Raw genomic sequence first — 22,609 nt, 5'->3', positions numbered from 1 at the left:
CAAAATCTTGTAATGACTGCTAAAAATTCAACTTTGCCATCACAGGATTATAAAATTACATTTTAAAATATATTGAAATAAAAAAAGTTATTTTAAACTGTAATAACATTTCACAATACTACTGTCTTTACTGTATTTGATAAAAAAAATAAAAAATGCAGCCTTAATGAGCATAAGAGACTCTTTCAAAAACATTATTTCTTATGTAGAAGGTCACCTCTTTAAATATTTGTTTTATTAAAGTTTTAGCTCTATTTATTTAGACTAAATAGCATTGCGTTCAATATCAACCTAAACCTGAACAGCTTATCAGTATTGACCAGAATTTTACTTCTGGTTCATCCGTTTTTGGATGAACGATGCTCACCCTTCACTATGATTCTATTAAAAAATAAATTACTTTTATATATTTCAACATCACATTTTGATTCAAATAAAAAAGTCTGGTAAACAACTGCGCTACAGTTAAATGTCATGGAAGTGTTATCAAACAACAGCGTGGGAATGTTGACTAACACGCGACATATGCGAGACCACAAAACAGCACGCTTGCTACGCCACCAGAGCTCATGCTCGCGAATGCGCCAACTGTTCCAATCCTCACCTCACCTGACCCCCACATTTTCACTAGCGTTTACACCCACATAGAAGAGTCAACTGACAATTCAACTGTTGTTTCGAAACACCCACACCTTTGCCTAAGAATAGCTGCACAAACACACATATCCGCCTGGGATTAAACTGCACCTTTTACACATACACACACACACACACACACACCTGAAGAGTAGGAGCTGCTCCAGCCAGCCACCAGGCCCAGGGTGTTTCCGCCCCATGTGGACGAGGGCTTGGTGTTTGTCAGGCCTGGAGGCGGCCGTGTCGGAGCCGTTGTGTTTCGGGGTCCTTGTGGGACTTTCCAAAGCTCGTGTGAGAGAGAAGCCTGGGTGTGCGATATGGGCCCCGAAGACCAAGTGGACTTCATGTCAGACAGCTTTCCTGTAGATCAAAGATGTAAATGTGTAAAAAAGGGCAGAGGAGGAAACACTAAAAGAGTATGCTAACTAACATCTTATCTCCCGTTTCTAATTCTGTGCGCCCCAGAATTAGACATACGAGTGGTGAAAGGTGTTCTCATAGCAGTCACAGTCACTGAGGTGCCACCGCAAACAGGAAAGAGAGGGCCCAGGGCCATGTGTTACACTGTAAGGGTTTATGTCTCACAAATAAAAGAATGCCTTCTCACCACTTCCACCTCACAAAAATCACAGATAATCGGTGACCATGCTGCACAAAGGGACAGTGTGTGACTAACACCACTGAGGGGATGTACAGATGAATGTAGGCAGGACAGAGCTCTCTACAGGGGACAGGGCCACATTTGAGTTGGATGCACTAGATATACAGGAATGCGACCACCGTTTGGGTCCCCATGCTAGGTTGAACAGTAAGTAGTGAGAAAAGAGTGTGATGAGCAGAACTGAGGGCAGGAAGGGGTTTCTGGGAGTTGTACCTGTGCTGTCTGCCTCAGGGGAGGACAGACTGAAAGAGCTAGAGACTGCCCAATCGCTGGAGGGAGGCAGAGCCTCGCCCTGTGAGGGAGTTGGGGTGGAACCTACGATGTGTCCCGAACAAAGCAGGCAAGAATTCAAAGTGGAAATCAGAAAAATAACGTACGTAGAAAATACAAAGAAAAGAAAACGAAAGAAAAAAAACCTACGGCATTCTTAGTGGTTGTATTATGTGAAAAACATTAAGACATTCTAAATAAGAACAGTACTGCAATATGCAATACCTTTTATTCAGAATATATAAAACTATTTAGCTAGACATGGTGTTATGGGATTTAGCCAGGCTTTGTGCTTCCAGTGTCATCTGACATATTTTCTTCGAGGGGAAGAGGAGATTTGTCCTCTTACCTCCACTTCTGTCTCTCAGCAGGTAGCGGTTCACATCCTGAATATTGGTATTGATGGTGGGCCCACTGGGAACGCTCCCTGGGGTCACATTGGGGTCAGTCTCAGGGTCAATATTCTGCAGTCCTTTCCAGGGCACTCCTGGACAAAACTCTGAGGGATTTCATACAAATCAGATCATTTTGAGATATTGTCTAATACACACATTAAAAACGTGAGATTGTCTTTGCATTATATAACATTTATTCAATCTAGGGACTCCAAAACTTTTTCATCAGCTGAAACGGTTTGACCTAAAATAATTTACTTGAAGCCCCATTGAGATTTCAAGTTAATATTTTAATAATTTAACAACATATTTGTATGTTCACAGTTCTCTGATGTCGGCTAATGATCACATGACATGCAGGTAAACTAATAAAACATTTAAACTTTTTTTCTTTTTGATTGTTTTCATATTAAAATTTTAAACATTCATTATAATTTAGATGTTTTTATTATTTGAAAATGTTTTTGAATGCTGCAAAACCAGTTTTGGAAACCCTGAACCAACCAAAGGCATTTATTAAAAAGAAATATATAAAATAACAGAAAAACATAAAATACTGGATTATTTTCACATTACATTCAAAAAAGAAATGATATTTTGTCAAACAGTGAACTGCGTCCATATTTAATTTAATGTGGTGAACTACACCTACTTGATGCTACTTGGTTTGATAATGTTTTAATCTAGTGCAATGACATTCAGTTGTTTTATAAGTGTAAAAACGTCAAAACAATTTTAAATCTGAAGCTTTCATAAGCCTACTAGTCCAAAGAGATTTTAGAGATGCCAGTTAGTCACCTGGAGGCCAGTTAACATTGGTCCCATTGGAGATCTTGTCATTGGTGTTCTTCCCCTGACCCCAGCTATCATGAGGTGCCAGGGGGCTGGCAGGAGACTCGGAGCTGGGAATCAGATTGTAGGGACTGTAGGAGTCATCAAGCGGGGGTTTACTTGGGGGACCCAGACTGGGGCCTGCAGAGATGGCACCTGTATAATATTGGTGATATGGAAAATCATCAGTATCAGGCCTGATATTAACTACTATGCCACATGTTCACAATAAAAGTGATGTGTACCATGCTTGCTGAAGTTGGCCTCCATTGGAGAGGAGTTGCCAGAGAGGTTCTCCATGGAGTTTGGGTGTGTCCACTGTGACAGGCGTGACTGAGGCTGAGGAGAGTCCTTAATGGACAGGCCACCCACATCCATGCAGTTTACATTCATGTTAGGGTTCAATCCAGCTACAGAGAAGCCCATATGCAAGAATCAGCGGGGTTGAGAAAATAACTTTTTGAATCATTTGTTACTAATTGTTTTTTTTTTTGTTTTTTTATCATTATGATTCAGACCTATTTTCCAATAAATCATTTGGTTGGATTTGTGAACCAGTTTGACAGACTCATTGGAAAGAAAAGATTAAGCAAACAAAGATTTGCTCACCAACCAATTTATCTATATCAGTATCTAGCTGATGATACACTTTAGAGCCAACTAGAAAAAAATATATTCACTATAGATGTGTGCGTGACGTTTTTCAAAACTTTAACAATTCTGTGGCAATTCCAGGTTTACTAGGACTGTGGGAACAATGCATAGAAGAATATTTGGATCTTCACTAGTCTGAGCAGAAAGAATGCAATAACAGACAGTGCTGGCAACTCACAAATAGGGTAGGGTGAGAAGGAGTTTGGAGAAGACTGTGGCTCTTTGGTCTGAAGGTCGGAAACAGAGAGGCTGGAGGCCTGGGGATGGGCTGGAAACGAGTCCAGAGCTGATTTGCCTGCGCTGGGATGCAGGCCCGGGTGTGAGGTGGGTGGCTGCTGCTGCTGTTGTTGTTTTATCAGCAGAGCCTGAGCCAGCTGCCGCTGGTGCTGCTGGATCTGTTGCTGCATGTTATTGATTGTACGTGCAACCTGTGAGAAGACATGCTTGTGAACACAGAACACCTTTATAGAAGTGTGATATTAGAACTTAAAAACAGACACACAAACAAATCAGTATTGAGAATTGTGAGATTTTAATGGCATCAGCGTGACCCTAAGCTGTGGGAAGGAACTGCTCACTTGCTGCTCTTGCTGTCGGATGGGGCCAGAAACACTGCGCTGTGCCTGCAACATCTGCTGCTGAATTTGTAAACGCTGGTACGCCTGCAAGATCAAAGTGACAAGTTTTCATTACCACGAGAAACTAGAAGTGAAATTTAAGCACATTCTGACAAATAAAAAAACATATTCTTTAATTACAGATCAATAAGATGTCAAAAGACCGGCACTTACCAGTTGCAGCTGATAAAGTTGGTTCAACAGGGTCATATGCTGAGGGTTTATTGGTGAGGTTAAAAGTGCAGGGTTGAGACCAATGTTTTTTGCTGCAAACTGTAAAAGCTGTGCTTGAACCTGTCGGTAAACAAAATGGTCAGATTTCATCACTCCCACATATACTCAAGTGGTGAAAAACTATGTGTCACCAAATGAAGTCAGTGTCACAATAAGGTGCTAAACTACATGCGTCTGTATCTGTTCGCACACCTGAGGGCTGAAAAACTGAGGCACTTGAGCGCGTAGACTAGGCTGGGACGAGTTGAGAGGTGGCACTGACGGCTGGGGAGGAGGCTGCTGCTGCAGGGCCCGGGCTTGTGCTGCTCCGCTACTACCAAACACTCCACTCTGCATCTACACAAACGCACACAAAAACAACTCATTCGGAATCGGACTTTGAGGACAAGCTTAAAGCTGTCATCCCCTCTTACTGACAGTTTAACAGTCAAGATATCAGTATCTTGACAGCCAGGTGGGTCGATGATTAACACAATACCGAAATACAAAACACATATACAGTAGATCCTCACAGACCCACCTGTCTGTTGTTCAAGTTCTGCATCGCAACTCCAAGGCTCTGGCCAGGGAGTGCAGCACTACCCAATGGGAGCTTCAGGCTCGGAGAAGGCATAAACGGTGAGGTTTGGGCATCATCTGCTAGCCCAGCATCCTAAGGAGCAGATAAGAAAATAAATGAATAAATAAGACAAACAAAATCCAGTACAATGTGAAGTCTTACAGATGCAATAACTAAAATGTGCTGACTTTTAATTGTAAGAAGCACATACCTTGTCCAAGAAGGGGGGACGATCTGAGGAGGATTCTTTGGAGATGACTGAAGGCCTGCAGCCCATTGGTTTACTGACTAGGCCGTTGTTGTAGTCAGAGATTCCCATCCCCCGTTTATCTAGTTCGGTCTTCTTCTCCAACAGGGCGCCTACCATACAAATAATATTTGAATATAATATTCTAGCAAAGAAGCTCTGAAGGAACTGAAGGTATAACAGGTATAACACCTACTCATGGCCTGATCCAAGTTCATGTTGTTGCTCTTGAGAGCCTCTTCTGCAGGGTCTCTCTGCAAAGGCAAACAAACAAAAACATACAGTAAACACCATTTGTATTAATCCTTATTACAAAGACTTGACTTTAATGGTCTAATTCATTTGTGCAATTGCATAATGGATAAATGTACAATTAAAACTAACCTCAGGGACAACAGTCAAATATACAGAGGGAGAAATGCTCTTATATGAAAGATAAGCAGTACTCACAGGGAAGCCCATGTCAGTCAGCTGCTTGATGAGACGATTCATTATCCAAGTATCATCCTGTTTGTTTGGGACTTTTCCCTTTAAAGAAAAACACAGATGAGCTGCAGCATGACACCTACATTAAACTTAAGTATTTATTTATTTATTTTTTACCTTTGGTGGGCCCTTTTTGGGTGGGTTACCCCAGGAGCTGCAGGAGGAGTTGCTCTCTTGAGATGCAGTGCTGTTCCACATGTCGCCCTCATCCTGCTCCCACTGCCCTGCAGACAGGCCCATGTCCTCTCCACCACCCCAGCCATCTTGCATAGATTTGGGGGCTGTAGGAACAAAAACTCACATTATTGAAAGTATCCATAGTAGAAGCACAAATAAACATTTGCAATTAGTTATGTTTACAAACAACAGAATTAGCTAATTTGTCCTTACCAAGATACCAAAACATGTATAATCCGGTAGTGCATTATTTACAACAATAGGGGGCCCTGTTGTTACACATTTCAAAGCTCTGATATACAACCTGGTCAACACTGATTTCCAACACAATTCTAATGCAACTGAATAACTGTACGTGATTTATTTTTAAATCACATAAAATCATTTAAAGCAACTAAAAATATTTTTATTTAAATGAATAAATAAATGTGCATTCATAAAACTAACCAGGTTTGCAGGGGGCAGATCCAGGAGGTGCGTTGCCTCGACCATAGACCTCAGGGCCATTATCACCCCAGCCACTTGGGGGTTTACCCCATGCTGAAGTGCCATTGTCCACACTTGCTGCAGGGGTGGCTGTCTCTCCCCATGAGGGCTCAGGTTTTGAATGGACATTTGTCATCTCGCCCCATCCTGCAAATAAATACAGCAAAACTCAGGACAAGTGCACCTTTAGTTTTAACTGCATCATAAGCCATATATTAAATGCCCTTGAGGCTGGCAACATGTAGTGTATACAGTCTGGTCCAAAAGTTTATTTTCTATTTTGCATTTTCCCTCTACAAATAATATTATTAGCACAACAATTGGAGTACAAAGTTGAATTAAAAAATTAAGATTTTTAAGAATTTCACAATTTATTCATTTTGAGACTTATTTTAATTAAAACTTTTTTTTCTTTTTTTTTTTTTCGAAAAACAAAAAGTCTCTTTGTAGGCTCCTCTGTTATTGGCACCAGGGAGATTTGATGATGCCATGTTAAATACAGCTTTGGCAGAGGGAGCAGAGAGAGTGCAAAGCTACACACAAACAGCAGAGGGCGTCAGGTTTGTTCCAAGTATCCTGCTGAGGCCTAGTGATACTCTCCACAGATGGCGACCCAACTCTAATTACACACTTCCTCCTGGCTCAAACACTATGCTGAACTACTCACAGACAAAATGTAAACAATATTCTGTTGACTGATTTACGTGAACATTTCTATTTGTTCTGCTAGCGTGTTCTCTTAGCATGATCTGTCAGTTTTTTTCTTCACTTGTATGCCGAAATTATCAAACAAAAGTAGAGTGACATTTTAACCAGGTAAAGGTCATTGCAGTGTTAATTTTGGCAGGCATTTTTGATTTAGTCTTAGTCTTTATCTTGAGACGAAAATGCTTAAAAGTCATTGCATTTTTGTCAACTTTTAGGCATTACTTTATTCAAAATGCAATTACCAACATTTATTTTGGTAGCTATTTTATAGTCTTCAAACAATAGTCATTAATTCTTCTCTCTTTAGACCAAATCAATTAAGCTTATGAGAAATTGGAATCAAGGATTGAATTTGGAAAAACTGGAATAAATTTTCATTTTTTGGAAGAGATACAAATTAAACTCATTTTTCAGATAGGCTACAGTAGGTTTACTTAAGTACGCATTTATTTAAAATCTTTTGTTGGTTAACACTGATGACACAGATAGGTATTTACTTAGGAATGCTGTCCATTTAAGACGGAAGGTATGCATGTAATACTGACACACATTCAGTTTTCACCCACCTGTTTACGTTCACTTAAGCAATTACCGACTGTATTTACATGAGATACTCTACACAATAGACATTTGGATTTTGGACTGCTGTGTGTGTATTTGAGCACTGAGCACTGAAAACTGATCGCGCGCTGTATGAGACTGAAGAAGTGGAGCGTGCACGAGAGAGAGCACTTCTATATCAGCGCGATTCTGCCTATCGCGCCTTCACCAAGTTTAAGTTAAATCGACAACGAATTGTGACTCCCGGGAAAAATGGGACATCTGGTTACCCAATCCCTAACCCTTCGGGTGCTAAGGCCATTGTTTCAGATCACTAGTTCGCATTTTGGTAGCCTATCTGTCCGCTGCAGCCTCCATAGTGAGACTAGATATGCAAACGCCCCTCATCCGATTGTAATCCAATGACAGGGACGCACATTTTGAAATACAAGACAGTTAACTTAGCCTATAGGATGTATTTTGAACGTCCGGTAGTCCTCAAATAACATTCTAGTCCCGTCTTGTCTTGCTAACGAAGACACAACATAAATTTCGTCATAGTTTTTATCATTAGATATTAGTTTTAGCTCGTCAACGTCTCGTCTTAGTCACAGGAAAAAGGTTCGTTAACGAATATATTTCATTGTAGTCTTCGTTGACGAAATTAACACTGGGTCATTGACAGTGTATGTTAAAGTAAAAAGCCTTGTTTCTTACCTGGATTCATAAGGGTTGTTCTATTGTGAGCTGGCCCTGTTTGATGTGGGCCAGCGTTATCAGGGGAAATGTGATTATTGTTTGAATTTGGCCCTCCATGGCTGTGGGTCTGCATGGGAGGCTGGTTATGATGTGGATGATGATGATGGTGGTTGTTGGGTACATTGTTGGTATTGCCAGGTCCTGGTTTGCCTTGCATCCCAGGGTTATTCCTGTCCCAGAGATTGACTGCCTTGTTGTAACTGCTTGGGTCACCCCAAGCTGAGGTACCGTCATCGATCTCCATCTTACGTCGGATGGAGTGTGGCGAGGGCTCCTCCCATCCAGTGGGCTCTCCAGTGTGGTCAGGTTTAGCACCTCCACCATTTCCTCCTCCCCATCCAGAGCCACTCTGCTTTACAGAGTTAGGACCTCCCCAAGAACCCATGCTTCCACTGCCACTATTGCCATTGGTGCCCTCCTGGGGCTTGTTATTCCATCCTTGTGATGGCACACTGGAGTGTTGTGCATCTCCCCAGTTTCCTCCTACTACCGGAGCAGGCTTTCCCCATCCTCTGGAGCTCTCGTTCCAGCTGGTACCCTCTCCCTCCCAGGTAGAGCTGGAGGGACCATTTTTCTTTCCATCTCCAGGTTCACCCCATTCTCCTCCAGATCCGCTTTCTCCACCAGGTCCATTGCCCCATCCATGAGAAGTTTTGGGCACCTCAGTCCAGCCCTGTGGTTTGGCTTTAGCGTGACTGTCTTCCCATGTAGGAGACTTCTCATCTGAACCCCAAGTCTGACCACTTTTCTGCAGGTTGCCACCTTGACCTCCAGCTGGGTTACTGCCCCAACTTCCAGGACCACTGGAAGGTTTCTTGTTGCTGGTAGGATCTGCCCAACCAGAGCTAGCTTGGGATGATGGCATGGCTGTGCCCCATCCAGGTGAAGCTCCAGTACTGGGGCAGGGGCCCTCATTCTTGCCCCCAGAGTCAGGTCTGGATGTAGTGCCAGAGTTTGGGTTGGCACTGCCAGAAGTTGGTGTTGGTCCTACATTGGCTGCATTTGAGGACGAGCCCCAAGCTTCAGTTCCAATGTCATTCTTATAGTTGGAGCGTGCAGCTTCTTCGGTCTCCCAAGCGGTGTGCTGACGCACTGGTGTTTGACCCCAGCCTGTGTTACACAGAACCCGAGGGTCCATATCCTGGGCAGGCAGAACAGGGGGAGCCTCATCTCTTGTTGAGCGGACCCTCCTGTGAGGATGACATTCCATGCTGTCACTGCTTCCCTCGCTGGCTGGGGCATTGGCCCCACGGGCCCAAGAGTTGAGTGGCTGCTCTTGGGTGGGAGAGCCTGAGGAATCCCATCCTTTGGCCTCACTGTTGGAATGCTTACCCCAGTCTCCAGTTGAGGCAGCTTGTCCCCATCCAGAAGTGCCCGAGGCCCCTCCTTGTCCCCAGCTGCTCCCTGAGTCCCAACCAGAGTCTTTTGAGCCACTACCAGACTTGGCATCTCCATTACCCCAAACAGGTTCTTCATCCCCGTTGACCTGCGAGGCTCCTCCTTGGTTTTTAACAAACGAGCCCATGCCTGCAGGTCCAACCCCCCAGTTAGGCAGGCTGTGGCCAGGGCTTCTGGGCTCTTGCTTAGTGTGATTTGGTCCATCAGTGTTAAGGTTCTGAGGTTCGGAGCTGAAAGACACATTCGTGGATGGGGTGGAGTGTGGCTCTGAGGAGTCACTGGGCACAATGCTACCCCATGTGGTGCTGCCATTGCCACTGCCACCATTACCTGCAGAATTTCCATTGGCACCACCTATACTGCCACTGCTGCTAGGGCCCTGACTGGGCAGAGTGCCTGGTGGGCTACAGAGATTAGGAAGAGGAGGGTTGCTTCCTCCAGAGCTGCCACCACCCATGCCGGTCCCTTCATGTCCCAGAACTGGCCAGGCAGAGGGGTTGGCGTTGGGGTTTAAGTTCAAGTTAAAGTTAGAGGAGCCCCAACCCCTGGCTCCCACTGATGTGCTGGAGACTTCATTCTTCCCTTCTCCTCCACTGGCAGGAGATGGGCCAGAGCCCCAACCTCTGCTGGCCCCACCCTGACTAGAGAGTAGACCTCCTGAGTGGCTGGCATTGGCTTTGCTGGGGTGATTGGCGGAGAAATGGCCTTGCTGGCCAGCTCCTGTGGCCATGCTCATGCTGCTGATGTCACTGATACTTTCAGTGTCCAAAGGGCATCCTGCAGGGGCGTGGCTTTCTTTGCATGAAATGGAAGGCCACGCCTCCGTATCGCGCTCGTCAATAATCAGTGGATCCCAGCCGCTGCAGCTGTTGGTAGAGGCTGTAGTGGCACTGCGATTGGGGGATATATTCTCATACTGGGCTGCCAGGCCACTCTGTGGGGGCAGCTCTACAGAAAGAAAGAGAAAAAGAAAGACAAACTATTGAAATAATGTGCATATGACCTATATTAATTTCATGCACTCATATAACCTCTCAAAGCAATTTAGCTTTTATACATGTTATGATAAAATATATATGTATAAATGCAATTGGCAATATTGCAAGAAAATTTTAGTTAGATTACAAAAAAGTTTGATATTTAAGAAATTAAATCTATACAAATACAGACAAATGCAAAGTTCTAAGATGATTTACATTTCACTTGAAAAAAAAGAAACATTCATCTAAATGACCATTTACTGAAAGATCTGGCTAGATCGATCAAAGTATCTTTTTCTTAGCTTGCTTTAAGAAAAATTATGCTATACATCAGCACGGTAGCTACGGTCAAAACTTGCGTAAATAAAAATGTATAATAAAAATGCAGCATTAACAGCATGTGTTGGTTGACATGTATACGCTAGCCTGGAGTCATTATTTTTCACTGCTGTCACCGCAAAGCCTTGCTTCTCCCAACCACAACCATCTCCCTCTGCTGGACTGACAGATTACAACCACAGACTTTGCTTTCAAAGAAATATGTTCATTCTAAATATGACACATTGATAACAACATTGAAAGCAGCGCAAATGCCCACATATGGCTACCAGGATCCTGTTGTGTTAATTAGTTGGCAATGCTGCCCAGCCTCTTGGCACTCGCTCAACTCTGTTGTTGTTTTTGTGTGGCTTTACATGGGCAGGCACGGCTCAGTCTGTGTCAGATCTGCGCAAAGCGGCAGTGCCTGTGCACACCAGGCTTTCTGTCACCAACCACAGAAAAAAGCACTTTCAACTAAAGACAAGAAAAAAGGAGTCTATGAAAGAGAGGATAGTGTTTCCAAAACAAACGCTGTCCTTCTGTAGAGTCACTGCGTAGTAAAGGACGCCATTTTATCAAATCTGAACTGAAGCCAAAAAAGCTTAGAGCTGCCATCAACATCTTACAGTGTCTCGCTGAAGAAAGCTTATCAGATGAGCGCAGCAAACCTCTGCCCTGCATTAATCTCTAACATGCAATGCAATAGCTTTAGGGATTTGCGTTTTATTTGCAGTTATATGAATGCTACGCTTCCAGATCAAACAGCAGCAGTACAGCAGAGAGCAAAGCAAGGGAAAAGCCTGTTATCAGCGCGTGGAGGATCATACTATGAGGTTGGAGGGGGTGGGGTCGCAGAGAAGTGGAAAAGTACCTGAAGAGAGATGTCGCCCGACCATCCTGAGAGAAGCGCTAAGCTGCGTTCAGAGCGCTGGCCATCCCTGTTACAATATGTCTGCTGCTCGCGAGGCTTCTGAGGCTCATATTTGAAATGCTGCCAAGGAGCTGCAGCTCAGAACGCAAGCGACCGCCCCGTTCATCCCACACAGCTTCGGCAGGATCCGATCTCTCTTCCCTCACCCGGGCTTTATTTATATCTACCTCTATTCCTGATTCGGAGAGGAGACTCTCTAGTGAGGGAGGGGAAACGGGGTTGCATGGGAGTTGAAGGTTAAAGCCAAGAGCATTCCGTTGTGCCATTAGGAGGGAGGAAGAAAAAAAAAAAAAAAAAAGGAGGTATTCCTTTTCTTGTGTGCCCCTCTTCTCTTTCATGCTTTCAAACTGTCACAAAACATTTAGCCGAGACCATTCAGGCTGCAATTAGCACCGCTGCTCACAATAGAGTGAGCTGAATAGATGCACAAAAGCAAGCCAGCCTCAGAGCATAGGCTGCACTGCAAGGACTGTGCATACACAAACACACACACAGCTCCCTGTCATACTGGCTGATTTTGAGGATACAGTTTTCTTGTAATATTAAAAGTACAGTGGGTGTGTAAAGTTGAAGCTCTGCATACCAGAGGTGTGGTCCCAAGTTTAGAGGAAAACAACACTTCAATGGCTGAATGGGAAACAGGATAAACACACCAAATGAGGCTCACATGGAGGTGGGCAGGTGGCCAAGGGCTAAATATCTGCGGAGAGTGTGCCCGTGCTTTAATGATGCAGAGGAGAGAGAAAGACGACCGGAAAGCATGCATGCTGGCAGGAAAGAAGGGATGGCTCCAGTACTGGAGAGATAGAAACACCGAAAACGAGATGAACACTTACGAAAGCACACTAGCTCTTGGCATCAAGGAAGGCATTGTTTACAAATGATCCCAGCGCCTCCCATACACACAATACACCAAAGTCCAAAGAGAACAGACTCTTATTATACTCCAACTCAAAGCCAGCTTTTTCCAGCCAAATATGCAATGATGTAATCAAAGCCTCATTATTGATTATTCCCTTGCCTGCAAATGACCCTTTTATGAAAACTTCAAACAAGTAAATCTAAATGCTGGCTTTGGGTTTCACTACCTAAACAGTTACTGGTTGGTTTCGTTTGTGTCTTTCTGTAGTAACTCGTACCAAGGCAGCAGATACACGGGGCAACTTTTTTTTGAGGAATGTTTCTTGGAAATGGGTAACAAATTTCTATCTGGATACTTTAGATCGGTCGTGGGCCCTGTGCCTCACCTGGTTGCCCGTTGACGGCAACATTAACAAGAGTTGCCCGGCAACGTTGCTCAAAAAGTTGCCCAGTGTATCATCAGCCTAAGAGTCAGAGTGCCAGAGTACTGTACAGGCAGCACGAAGGAGTTTACCATCCCTTGTTGGAGACAAATTAGTCCAGACGAATGCTGGACCAATTTATGCCCAGTGAATATTGACCACTACAAACATCCAAGAACACAGCGACATCAACTGTACTCAGATTTCTATCTAAAACAGCAGAATTTGCTTGTAAACACTGAAGAACATCCTTTACAACCATTGTTATTTTTAAAGATTGTGAGAAATATACAATTAAAAAGTTAGTTGTGCTAATCTCAAATTCAACTGAACATATCAAGGGTGTATGTGTGTAATAATTCACCCAATAATAAAATTACCTAAAACTACTCTATTCATGTCTTATAAAAATGGCATCTTCACTATTATTCAATTTTCGGTCTATAAAAACATGCACTAAACATGTTTGAACTAGGGATGGGTCACGATTTTTGAATATTCGATCAGTTGATTTAATAATTGAATATCGAATAGGTTGAGCAATTATTGTCTAAAAAATGTCCCCATGTTTTCAGTGCTGATGCAGTGGTGACGCACTCATGTAAGCTGAGGGTGGCGCTACCAACCTAAAACTGTCAAAGACAACAGAAGAACACATTGTCACATGCGCACACTGTAGACTTGCGTGGCATATAGTAGTTACGGTAACTTGGGAACGATGTCAAATAAGAGTTCGGTGTGGACAGCAAACACACCTGATTGGGTTAGAGGTGTGCTGAATTCCGGAAGGCACGGAAAACGAATAGTACGTTCTACGGAGACACTAAAGACATGGTTAGCCGCTTGCTAGCGGTAGCCTGTTACAATACAGTACATAAAAGTTCACTTACCACATAAACAGAGTAAGCAGAGATGACAATGAATGAATGATTTGCAGATCCTGAGCACCACTCAAAAAAATCTAATCTTGTAAAATGTGTGGCAAGTACTGCCGCTCCATAGTATTCACACAGTACGTGTGGTCGCGAATCTCGAAAGTGAAAGTAAAGCAAGCGCGTATTCAAAAGAGATTTCATTGCCCTGCATATTAATAATGGCTCCCTGATGCCCGCAATTTATATACAGTATAATTACCTAACGATATAATTGCGAGAGAAAGTATTGAAATAGGCTATATTTTTTCCTCCCATCTCCTATTTATTCCATTTAGGGGTTCCATTTTTTTAAATGGAAATGTCTTAGCCTCATGAGCAGTTGATTTATGCTAAATCGACAGACTTATGTAAACAAGTTGTCATTCGGTTATGTTTATTATAGGCTATTGATGTGTTTCAGCATGTTACAATCATTATATGGCTTGAGTTAAGATAGCCTATCCCCTAATGAAAAAAGTGTGCATGGTCACAGTCCCTCTCTGTTATGGGTGTATAGCCTATACCTGTGTGCGTGCATGCAGGGGAGCAATTTTCAAATAATAATCAAATAATTCCCAGCTATCTTCAAATATTATTTTTGCTTGAAATGCCCATCGCTAATTTGAACCAGTGTTGTTTTAGTATTATATATGTATATTATATATATAAAAACTATAAGCATATATTATACACACACACATATGCACACACAGGCGAAATCCCTATTATAATTATATATAAAATTTCTTTTTCAGACAAGAGTTTCTTGTCACATTCAAATTGGTTGTCATAGTAACGTCACTAATTTGTGTAAATTCAGCGCATTGTGAGTTCCACAAATCTGAACGCATTAGGCCTATTTGTAAATTGACTGTTAAGATAAAACATTTTGCACAGTTTATTATCTGCGATATACCATTATAGCCACTGGATGCCTGAATAGCTCTATGTAATAGAATAGCTCTGAATGACCCTATAGTTGCTAAGAAATTGTCATCACACAATTGTTTTTACATCTGGATACGTTTATATTATCAATGGCTACTTTTTGACTATATCTGTTTTTTTTTTTTCAGTTGTTTTGTTGTTGTTGTGTCAGTTATTACATTATTATTTCAGTCAAACCTATAAAACCCTTTGTTACCCCAAACTACATAGGCCTATAAAAGCCTGATCAGTGATAAAAATAATCTGAATGCAGCTAGTAGTTCTTTTATTACTCATTGACGTGTTAAATAATGCGACGCTCTGCCCTCTATATGTATGACGCTTCTCCTTTTAAGCGCTGTTGGAAGCAAATGATTTTTTTTTTTTTAATGAATTGATTCAGCATTTCGACAGAATGCATTAAATTTGACAAAGCGGTTTAATAAAGTAGCCTATGTATTGATCTTGTGAATTAGCGAATTTTACTACACCAATATTTTTAAATTGGCTGTAAAAGTCTTATAAGGGAATATTACACGACACACTGAACCTTTAACAATGCATTGGCGCAAAAACACACACCTTTTAGACCAGTTTCACATGAAACATGATTTCTTGACTGCCACAAATACTGCCTAAAAATACTGATTTTGTGCACTTTTTATGTACCAATATTTTAAATTGGCCTTTGAACTTGCATGGCAAAAAAAGCCTTACCTTGCCAAAACACGGACAGAACCCATTGATCTAATGGCATTGTTGAGCGCTCCAAATCCAAATGCAAACTTTGCATGCAACAATCAGAGGCAGCAATTGACAGCGCTCTGATCCAATGGCATACAGGCATCATCAGAATGACAGTGCTCTAGCCCAATGATGTTGGGGGATCCAGTGGGGGCGGCAATGATATTTCAGGGTGTCCGTGCCACTCTTGTTCACAAACCTGTTAAAATGTAGGGGCAGTAATTGCGCTCATTGGCGCCCCCTTCAGCTGGTTGCGCTCTAGGCGACCGCCTAGCTTGCCTATGCCTAGAAACGTTACTGTATATAATTAGTGCTGTCAATCGATTAAAAATTGAATTGCGTTAATCACAGTCGTGGACTGTGATTAATCATGATTAATCACAAATTTAAAATACTAGGATTTACCTGTAAATATGTTGAAAAAGAAATGCATGAAACTAGTTTAAGGAAACAGAACCTTTCATACTTCCGCCAGGTATGATACATAATCCTTATTCTTTTGTTTGTTTTTATTCAGACATTATCAGCCTTTATACTGGCAATAAAACGTTTACCAAGCCACATCGCTTCAATCCCAGTATACATTTACCCAACTATTACCAAAAGTATTTCTAAATAAATACAACAAAACATTTTTTGCGACCCTACGTAAAGTATTATGACAAAATGCATTATGAAGAAGAATTGAACCTGTTCTGCAGCTGCATTAGAGCTAATATTAGCATCATGCTACATAACACAATTTATAAGATTAATAGTACAATTTTACTCAGAACTCACTTCAAACCACCATCGAGTGTTTGTAATAACTTCCTTTTGCGATCACGTGTGGAATTTGGTCGTTTACTGTTGTTAAAATATGCTATTTATAGCCTTTTATATGCTGCACAAATTAGCATTTCAGATGTACACATTCCTGAAAAAAAAAAAAAATAATCACATACAGATATATCCTATCGTAATCGTGTGTTTATCTAATATAATTTCTTATATTTATTTCTGCTGTGTAAAAGCCTTAACATGTATGCTCTGCTGAAACTCACTTTGTTTGTGATGTTACAACCACCTCTCTGTTCTTAAGTTACCAGGGACACATTCCAAATATAATACACATTAGTAAAAGGATCTATTTTAATTTTTATTTGTCTATATACACTTTGGGCGGTCGCGGTACATTATAAAAGTAGCCCAAAAAACCGCAAACCACGGCTCTGTAATTTTTCCCGCGACTGTATTTTCAAAATCGCCCACTTGTGCCGTTACCCTGGCAACACTGGTTCTCTGTACTCTTATCACACAATGATAGATAACCTTCCGCACTGTGATAACGGGAAGAAGTTGAGGTCAAACCTTATCAAGCGATTATTTTGCGTTAAAAAAATATTAACGCGTTAAAATTGTTTGATTAATCGCATGCATTAATGTTGACACCGCATATATATATATAGTTTTTAATATTAAAAAAATAGCTTGTATTTTTATATTTTAAGCTTGTTTTAATTTAATAAGCCTTTGAAACATTTTTCCATTTACCTTAGTTTTGGTTTTTAAATTTTTCTTTTACGTGTCTTATTTTTATTTCAGTAATTTCAGAGCATATTATTTCAGTTATTTAGAAGCTTTTAGTTAGTTGCCAAGGCAACGTTTCTAATTATTTCATTTATGTTTATATAACACTTATTTTATTTCAGCTGAATTTCAATTAACAAATGCTTTTTAGACATTTAAGATTAGCACAGCTAAATACATTGGAATGTTTAGATCTGCACCTCTTTCTCTTTTGGCTCAACTTTTAATTATATATTTCTCAAAAGATTTAAAAATAACAATAGGAGACATTTAGTTATGATAATGCAGAGTTAAATATTGCAATGCATTTTACTAGTTTTTCAGACATAAGTCTCAAGTCTCTCAACCCCTGCTTTCTATTTCTTACCACTGCAATCCGCCTCACTGTTTCAACTTAAAAAAACAAAACGTATCCTGTATGAATAAAAGCCTAAACTATATCCAAGAGAACAGCACCATATGCTGCCTATGTTTGTATATGCATTCATGTACAAATAAACAGCAGTGTTACCATGGGGCGAAGAACAGGGGACTTTGCTGATGTTGCCGTTTGTCAATTGCAAAGACGCTTGGTGGGAGAATGCGGGGAGGAGCCAGCATACATGAGGGTCTTATGCAACAACCATCAGTCTTGAAGTATTACACCACGCTCCCACTCATTCAGGGCAGGATGTGACATCAGGAACAGGCAGACACTGGGCCACCACCTGCACTGGACAGCAGGGGGCGACTTCAACAGATGATAGCAGAACTAAAACAGGCATAAGAACCCAACAATTGATAAAAAATAGCATAAATAGAGCATGTTATTGTTATAGTTTGCTGACAAATCCTATTTTCTGGATCTCAATGCCTGTATCTGCAAACCAAAGAAAATGAAAGTTAGCCATTTTGGCTTGAAGGAAACTAATCTTTTTTTCTTACTTTGGGAAAAGAGAGAGGCTTCACGCCATTGTACTTTGAGAAGTCCTCATTATTATTCCCTTTCAGCCCGGTCAACTTTACTTCCTGGTCACAGCAGTGTTGGCGTTGATAGGATGCATGCAAGTGTGTGTGGGTGTGACAGGAAAAGAGAAAGAGTAAAAGTTTTTGTGGCTGGGACCAGTGCCAGCACTCAGGTCTGTTTGGCGGCTCGGGGGAAGAGAATACAGGACTCACTGAGGCAAACAGGCCCATAATGAGCTGATAATTCCCCTGCAACAGCAGGCCTGGAAGTTGTAATGCACTCCACAGAGCAGCTGGCCATACTGAGAAATGTAAACCTCAAAACGACATGCAGAAACAAATACACTAGACCTTAGGTGAAGTGTGTAATGCATGTGCCTCTAGCATCAACAAACAGCAAAATAACAACTGTATTCAGATATGCTCAGACTAGCCGTTTGAAAGGATGCCCCCTAAAACCTCTAATACTCCAATCCGGCATACCGAGAGCTGCCCTGGACTGAAAGACACTGAATACTGCTGACGCAAACTGCTGTCTGATGAATCACACCACAAGGACAGAAATGATGTGATAAGAGACTTTATAACACGGAGATGCTCCACTGCTACGTTTATGAATGAAAGAAATCACAACACTCAATATGACAATATTCCTGCCTTACAGTTTGTTTAGATTTTGAACGCACATGCACTTGCATGGCCAAGCTGCAAGTTTGTGCTTATAAATATGGCCACTGAGAAAACTGACTGGCCTTAATTGACTTGACTTTAATTGTAACCAATCGCCATAAAATGTTGTTTTGACATTCTAATAATAATCATCTATTGTTAGAAAATGCTGATTTGGTGCTCAAGACACATTTCTTATTATTAATGTTGAAAACAGTTGTGCTTTCTAAAGTTTTTGTGGAAAACCACTTTTTTCAGGATACTGAAAAAAAGAGAAAAAGAACAGAATTTATTTGAAAAAATATTGTATGTATTGTAACATTTTAACATTAAAAATTATAAATGTTTTTCACCATCACTTTTGATCAATTTAATGTATCCTTGCTAAATAAACATAATACTTTCCATAAAAATTCTTACTGACCCCAAACTTTTGAACAGTATAGTATGTATAGCTGTTCTAGAATTCTCCTCTATTTTTACACAGAAGAATGACACAAAATAGCACATAGAAAATAGCACACATCATCATTAATTTAAGTTGTAATCTGATATATACACAGACGCATGGAAATGGGTCATCAGGCCACGCAAAAGTAAAAAAGTATCGTCTCCTACAGGTTCTGAAGATGGGAGGCAAAGTGTTTCTGTCCCTTGGGCTGTTTTACATTAGATATCCATGTGACAACTGTAGGAAAGACGGGGGGAAAAGAGACAAGCTAAATGAATACAGCCTCTGTGCTGTTGCTGCTGCTGGCTTAAAGCAGAGCTGTGGGCCATTCGGCTGCATTCCAGCGGCTTCCTGTAAAAACACACACTCACACAGAAAGCTGGGAGCTCTTATTACTCGTTGGGCTTCCAATGCACGTTAAGTAACATCCAGTGGAACCACAGCTCAGTGCACGTGCCGGCTCAAAACATACCCAAAGGCAAACTCAACAAGGAGTGTGAGAGAGAGAGAGAGAGAGAAGGAAGCATGAAAATAAATGCAAGTGTATGTAGATTTTTAAAAACCATCAAAATGCATTTTAGGACTGCCGTACATGCAATGCCGTTTTAACATAAATAAGCCATCTTAAATAATAATGCTATTATTGATCCCTAACCCTTAGGGATGCTAATCACAAGGATTTTAAAGATTCCACTTCCTTAACGGCTCCATTATCAGCTAGTAGTTCTTTGAGGAACAATTATTAGGGAAAAAGAAATGTCACTGCATTACTAAATAATGAAATTACAAAAATAAATGGCGTCTTCAAAAGGTGTCTTTATTTACAGATTTCTTGATGACTTTAGTTTTTCATTAGGTTATGTATTAAACAAAAACACTACACAAAAAAGTAGTAACTTTATTCAATTATTTTCATAAATATTACTGACAAAACTGTATCTTTAAATGACACACTGCTATGTGAACAACCAGGCAGTAACTATACTGATTTAGGTCTCACAGTACGATAAGTGGTTGATTCTAAAAAAAGAACTGACTCAAAAGATTCACTCATTTATGAATTGGACTACACTAGTCACACTGTATTGTTTTGATTCACTATAAAAGGAGCCCACACGAGTCATTTGTTCGCAATCAGACTACACTGACTGTGATTGTGTGGTTTTGCTTCACTACAAAAAAAGAGTCTTCGTTGAGTGCCTATGATTCCTAAAAATATGATCTAGGAAGTAAGTTTGCTAGAAATTGGAACAGGGCTCTGGTCTTGCTCTTAACTAGGACTCCAGAGATGAGAAGAACACATGACTCCTTCAGACCACAAATAAGAGCCAATCAATACTCTGGGAGGAGAGAAGAACAGTCCATGAGCCAGCCCATTTTTGTGCCATGCCAATCAAAGGAGACTCCTTCTGAATCACGCACATTTACTGTAAGCTGTGAATCACCCCTGCCCACAGAGCTGATCGTCTGCCATCTCTCCCTTTTCCTTTCTAACTCATTCTTTCGCTCTGCCACTGCAATCAAGAAGCCACAGACACATAGCGGAAGATTGCCAAGTCCACGTACAAACTACAACACACCCACACGCCTCCAAACACAGGAAGTAGCAAAGCGCAACTCAGCAAGAACGTTTTTCTCCATCTAGCTTTCTTCACCTGCAAAAGAAAGCATCCACAACTACCTACTGCACATGCACACATGAATAAGCTCAAACAACACTACAAAACAAAACGACCCTGATTAAATGTCAACAGGAAATTTCAACAAGACCCTGTCGGTGATGAACAAATTAGGCCATTTACTACCTATTGAACCACATCTATTGCACCACACTCATAAGGGGCTGTTCACATAAAATGTGATTTTTAATTTCGCTGTGCTACTTTTCCGTTGTTTTTCTATGTAAACAAGCGCGAGACCGACGTCTTTGATGTTGTGCTCAGTGTTTTGAAGCCGTTCTAAAAATGCAACACTCAAGTTTAAATAAGTTCAACTTTACAAAAAAAAAAAAAAAAAATGCATTCACTTTTTTTTCCCCTTATACACAAAAACGCAGCTTTAAACGCAGCTTGACGCAGGGTGGTAGAATGGAGGAAGGAATGGTTCTTAAGACAATTTTTAAAAGCTTTTTTATAAATTCTTGTAACTTGCAAGTTTCATTTTTAATTAAAATCTCTTTATTAGGGCTAAATTAAGATACAAATGTCCCAATACAATTCAAATTTCAATTCACAATTTCAATACCATTCTGATTTGGTTCTTGGATGTATTTTTGGCTACATGAAGAATTTTAATTTTAATACAATTTTTTTAATTTAAATTTTTTTACATAATGAGCGCCGTTTACATGCAGTAGACAGCACATGCATACTGAATGTAAACAACGCTCATTACGTTGATTATGTTGTGGGGTACTCTCCAAAATGGCTGAAGACGGAAACTCGGGGAGAAGAATTGCTGAATAAATTATGTTATTATTGTTTTCTTTGCACACAAGAAGTAATCTTGTTGCTTTGTAAAATTAAGGTTGAACCCCTGATGTCACATGGACTATTTTACTGATGTCCTTGCTAGGTTTCTGTGCATTGATTGTGGTAATATCATTGCTGTCTATGGAGGGTCAGAGAGCTCTCAGATTCCATAAAAATATCTTGATGAAGAAAAGGTCTTAAGCCCAGAACACACCAAGCCAATGGTCGGCTGTAAATTTAACATCAGAAATTGACATTGTTGCTGTTTGTTGTAATAGTTTCATGTGATTGACCGACTGCTCTAGGGGAATTCATCTACTGGACAACCTTATTGTCCAGCTCTTCTGCAGAGATGCCATTACAAGGGGAAGAGCAAAAATTACAAGGGCAAAAAACAAAAAAAACAAAAAAGATGTGCACAGATAAATCAATAATTAATACTGCAATATTTAATAGTCATTTGAATATTAATCTCTCTTGCTCTTATCAACTGTGCCGATGGTTTTGTTCCCAGCAAACAAAAGATGTACACAAGAAAGAAGCTTTATATTGTTGTACCACATGAGAACAGGATGATAGTCTGTATAAACCATCCAAACACCCCCTGCCACAACCAGCTCTTCTACCTTCCTGCAATATTACATAACAAAACCACAAAACAGACAACCAACTATGGGCGTTAAGTGTTTTCTGGGCTGCACCCAGACTCAGCAGGCCGCCCTGTGTACATCATAGAGGCGAGGCTG

General features: G+C 40.9%; 1 protein-coding gene across 6 annotated transcripts in view; it reads right to left on the bottom strand.

Annotated features, from left to right (window-relative positions):
- Nucleotides 1-22,609, bottom strand: part of tnrc6c1 (trinucleotide repeat containing adaptor 6C1) — a 75,876-nt gene that overhangs the window by 9,871 nt on the left and 43,396 nt on the right. For 3 of the 6 annotated variants that reach the window (XM_058771387.1, XM_058771388.1, XM_058771391.1), the window contains 16 exons: nt 8,219-10,606; nt 6,215-6,400; nt 5,708-5,871; nt 5,555-5,632; nt 5,301-5,358; nt 5,069-5,217; nt 4,819-4,950; nt 4,491-4,634; nt 4,239-4,358; nt 4,026-4,109; nt 3,626-3,875; nt 3,039-3,203; nt 2,761-2,949; nt 1,917-2,066; nt 1,511-1,612; nt 781-996 (listed from right to left, as the gene is read on the bottom strand). In XM_058771387.1, coding sequence (XP_058627370.1) covers nt 781-996; nt 1,511-1,612; nt 1,917-2,066; nt 2,761-2,949; nt 3,039-3,203; nt 3,626-3,875; nt 4,026-4,109; nt 4,239-4,358; nt 4,491-4,634; nt 4,819-4,950; nt 5,069-5,217; nt 5,301-5,358; nt 5,555-5,632; nt 5,708-5,871; nt 6,215-6,400; nt 8,219-10,606 — 4,575 coding nt within the window. Of the gene's footprint in view, nt 1-780; nt 997-1,510; nt 1,613-1,916; nt 2,067-2,760; nt 2,950-3,038; nt 3,204-3,625; nt 3,876-4,025; nt 4,110-4,238; nt 4,359-4,490; nt 4,635-4,818; nt 4,951-5,068; nt 5,218-5,300; nt 5,359-5,554; nt 5,633-5,707; nt 5,872-6,214; nt 6,401-8,218; nt 10,607-11,830; nt 22,595-22,609 lie in introns of those variants that run through there. The other 3 variants (XM_058771389.1, XM_058771390.1, XM_058771392.1) reach the window with 2 other exon arrangements.

The sequence above is a fragment of the Onychostoma macrolepis genome, chromosome 03 (assembly GCF_012432095.1).
Source record: "Onychostoma macrolepis isolate SWU-2019 chromosome 03, ASM1243209v1, whole genome shotgun sequence".
In the NCBI taxonomy this organism is placed as follows: Eukaryota; Metazoa; Chordata; class Actinopteri; order Cypriniformes; family Cyprinidae; genus Onychostoma; species Onychostoma macrolepis.
The sequence above is the reverse complement of the archived record's forward strand: the minus strand, read 5'-3'. Positions and strand labels throughout refer to the sequence as shown.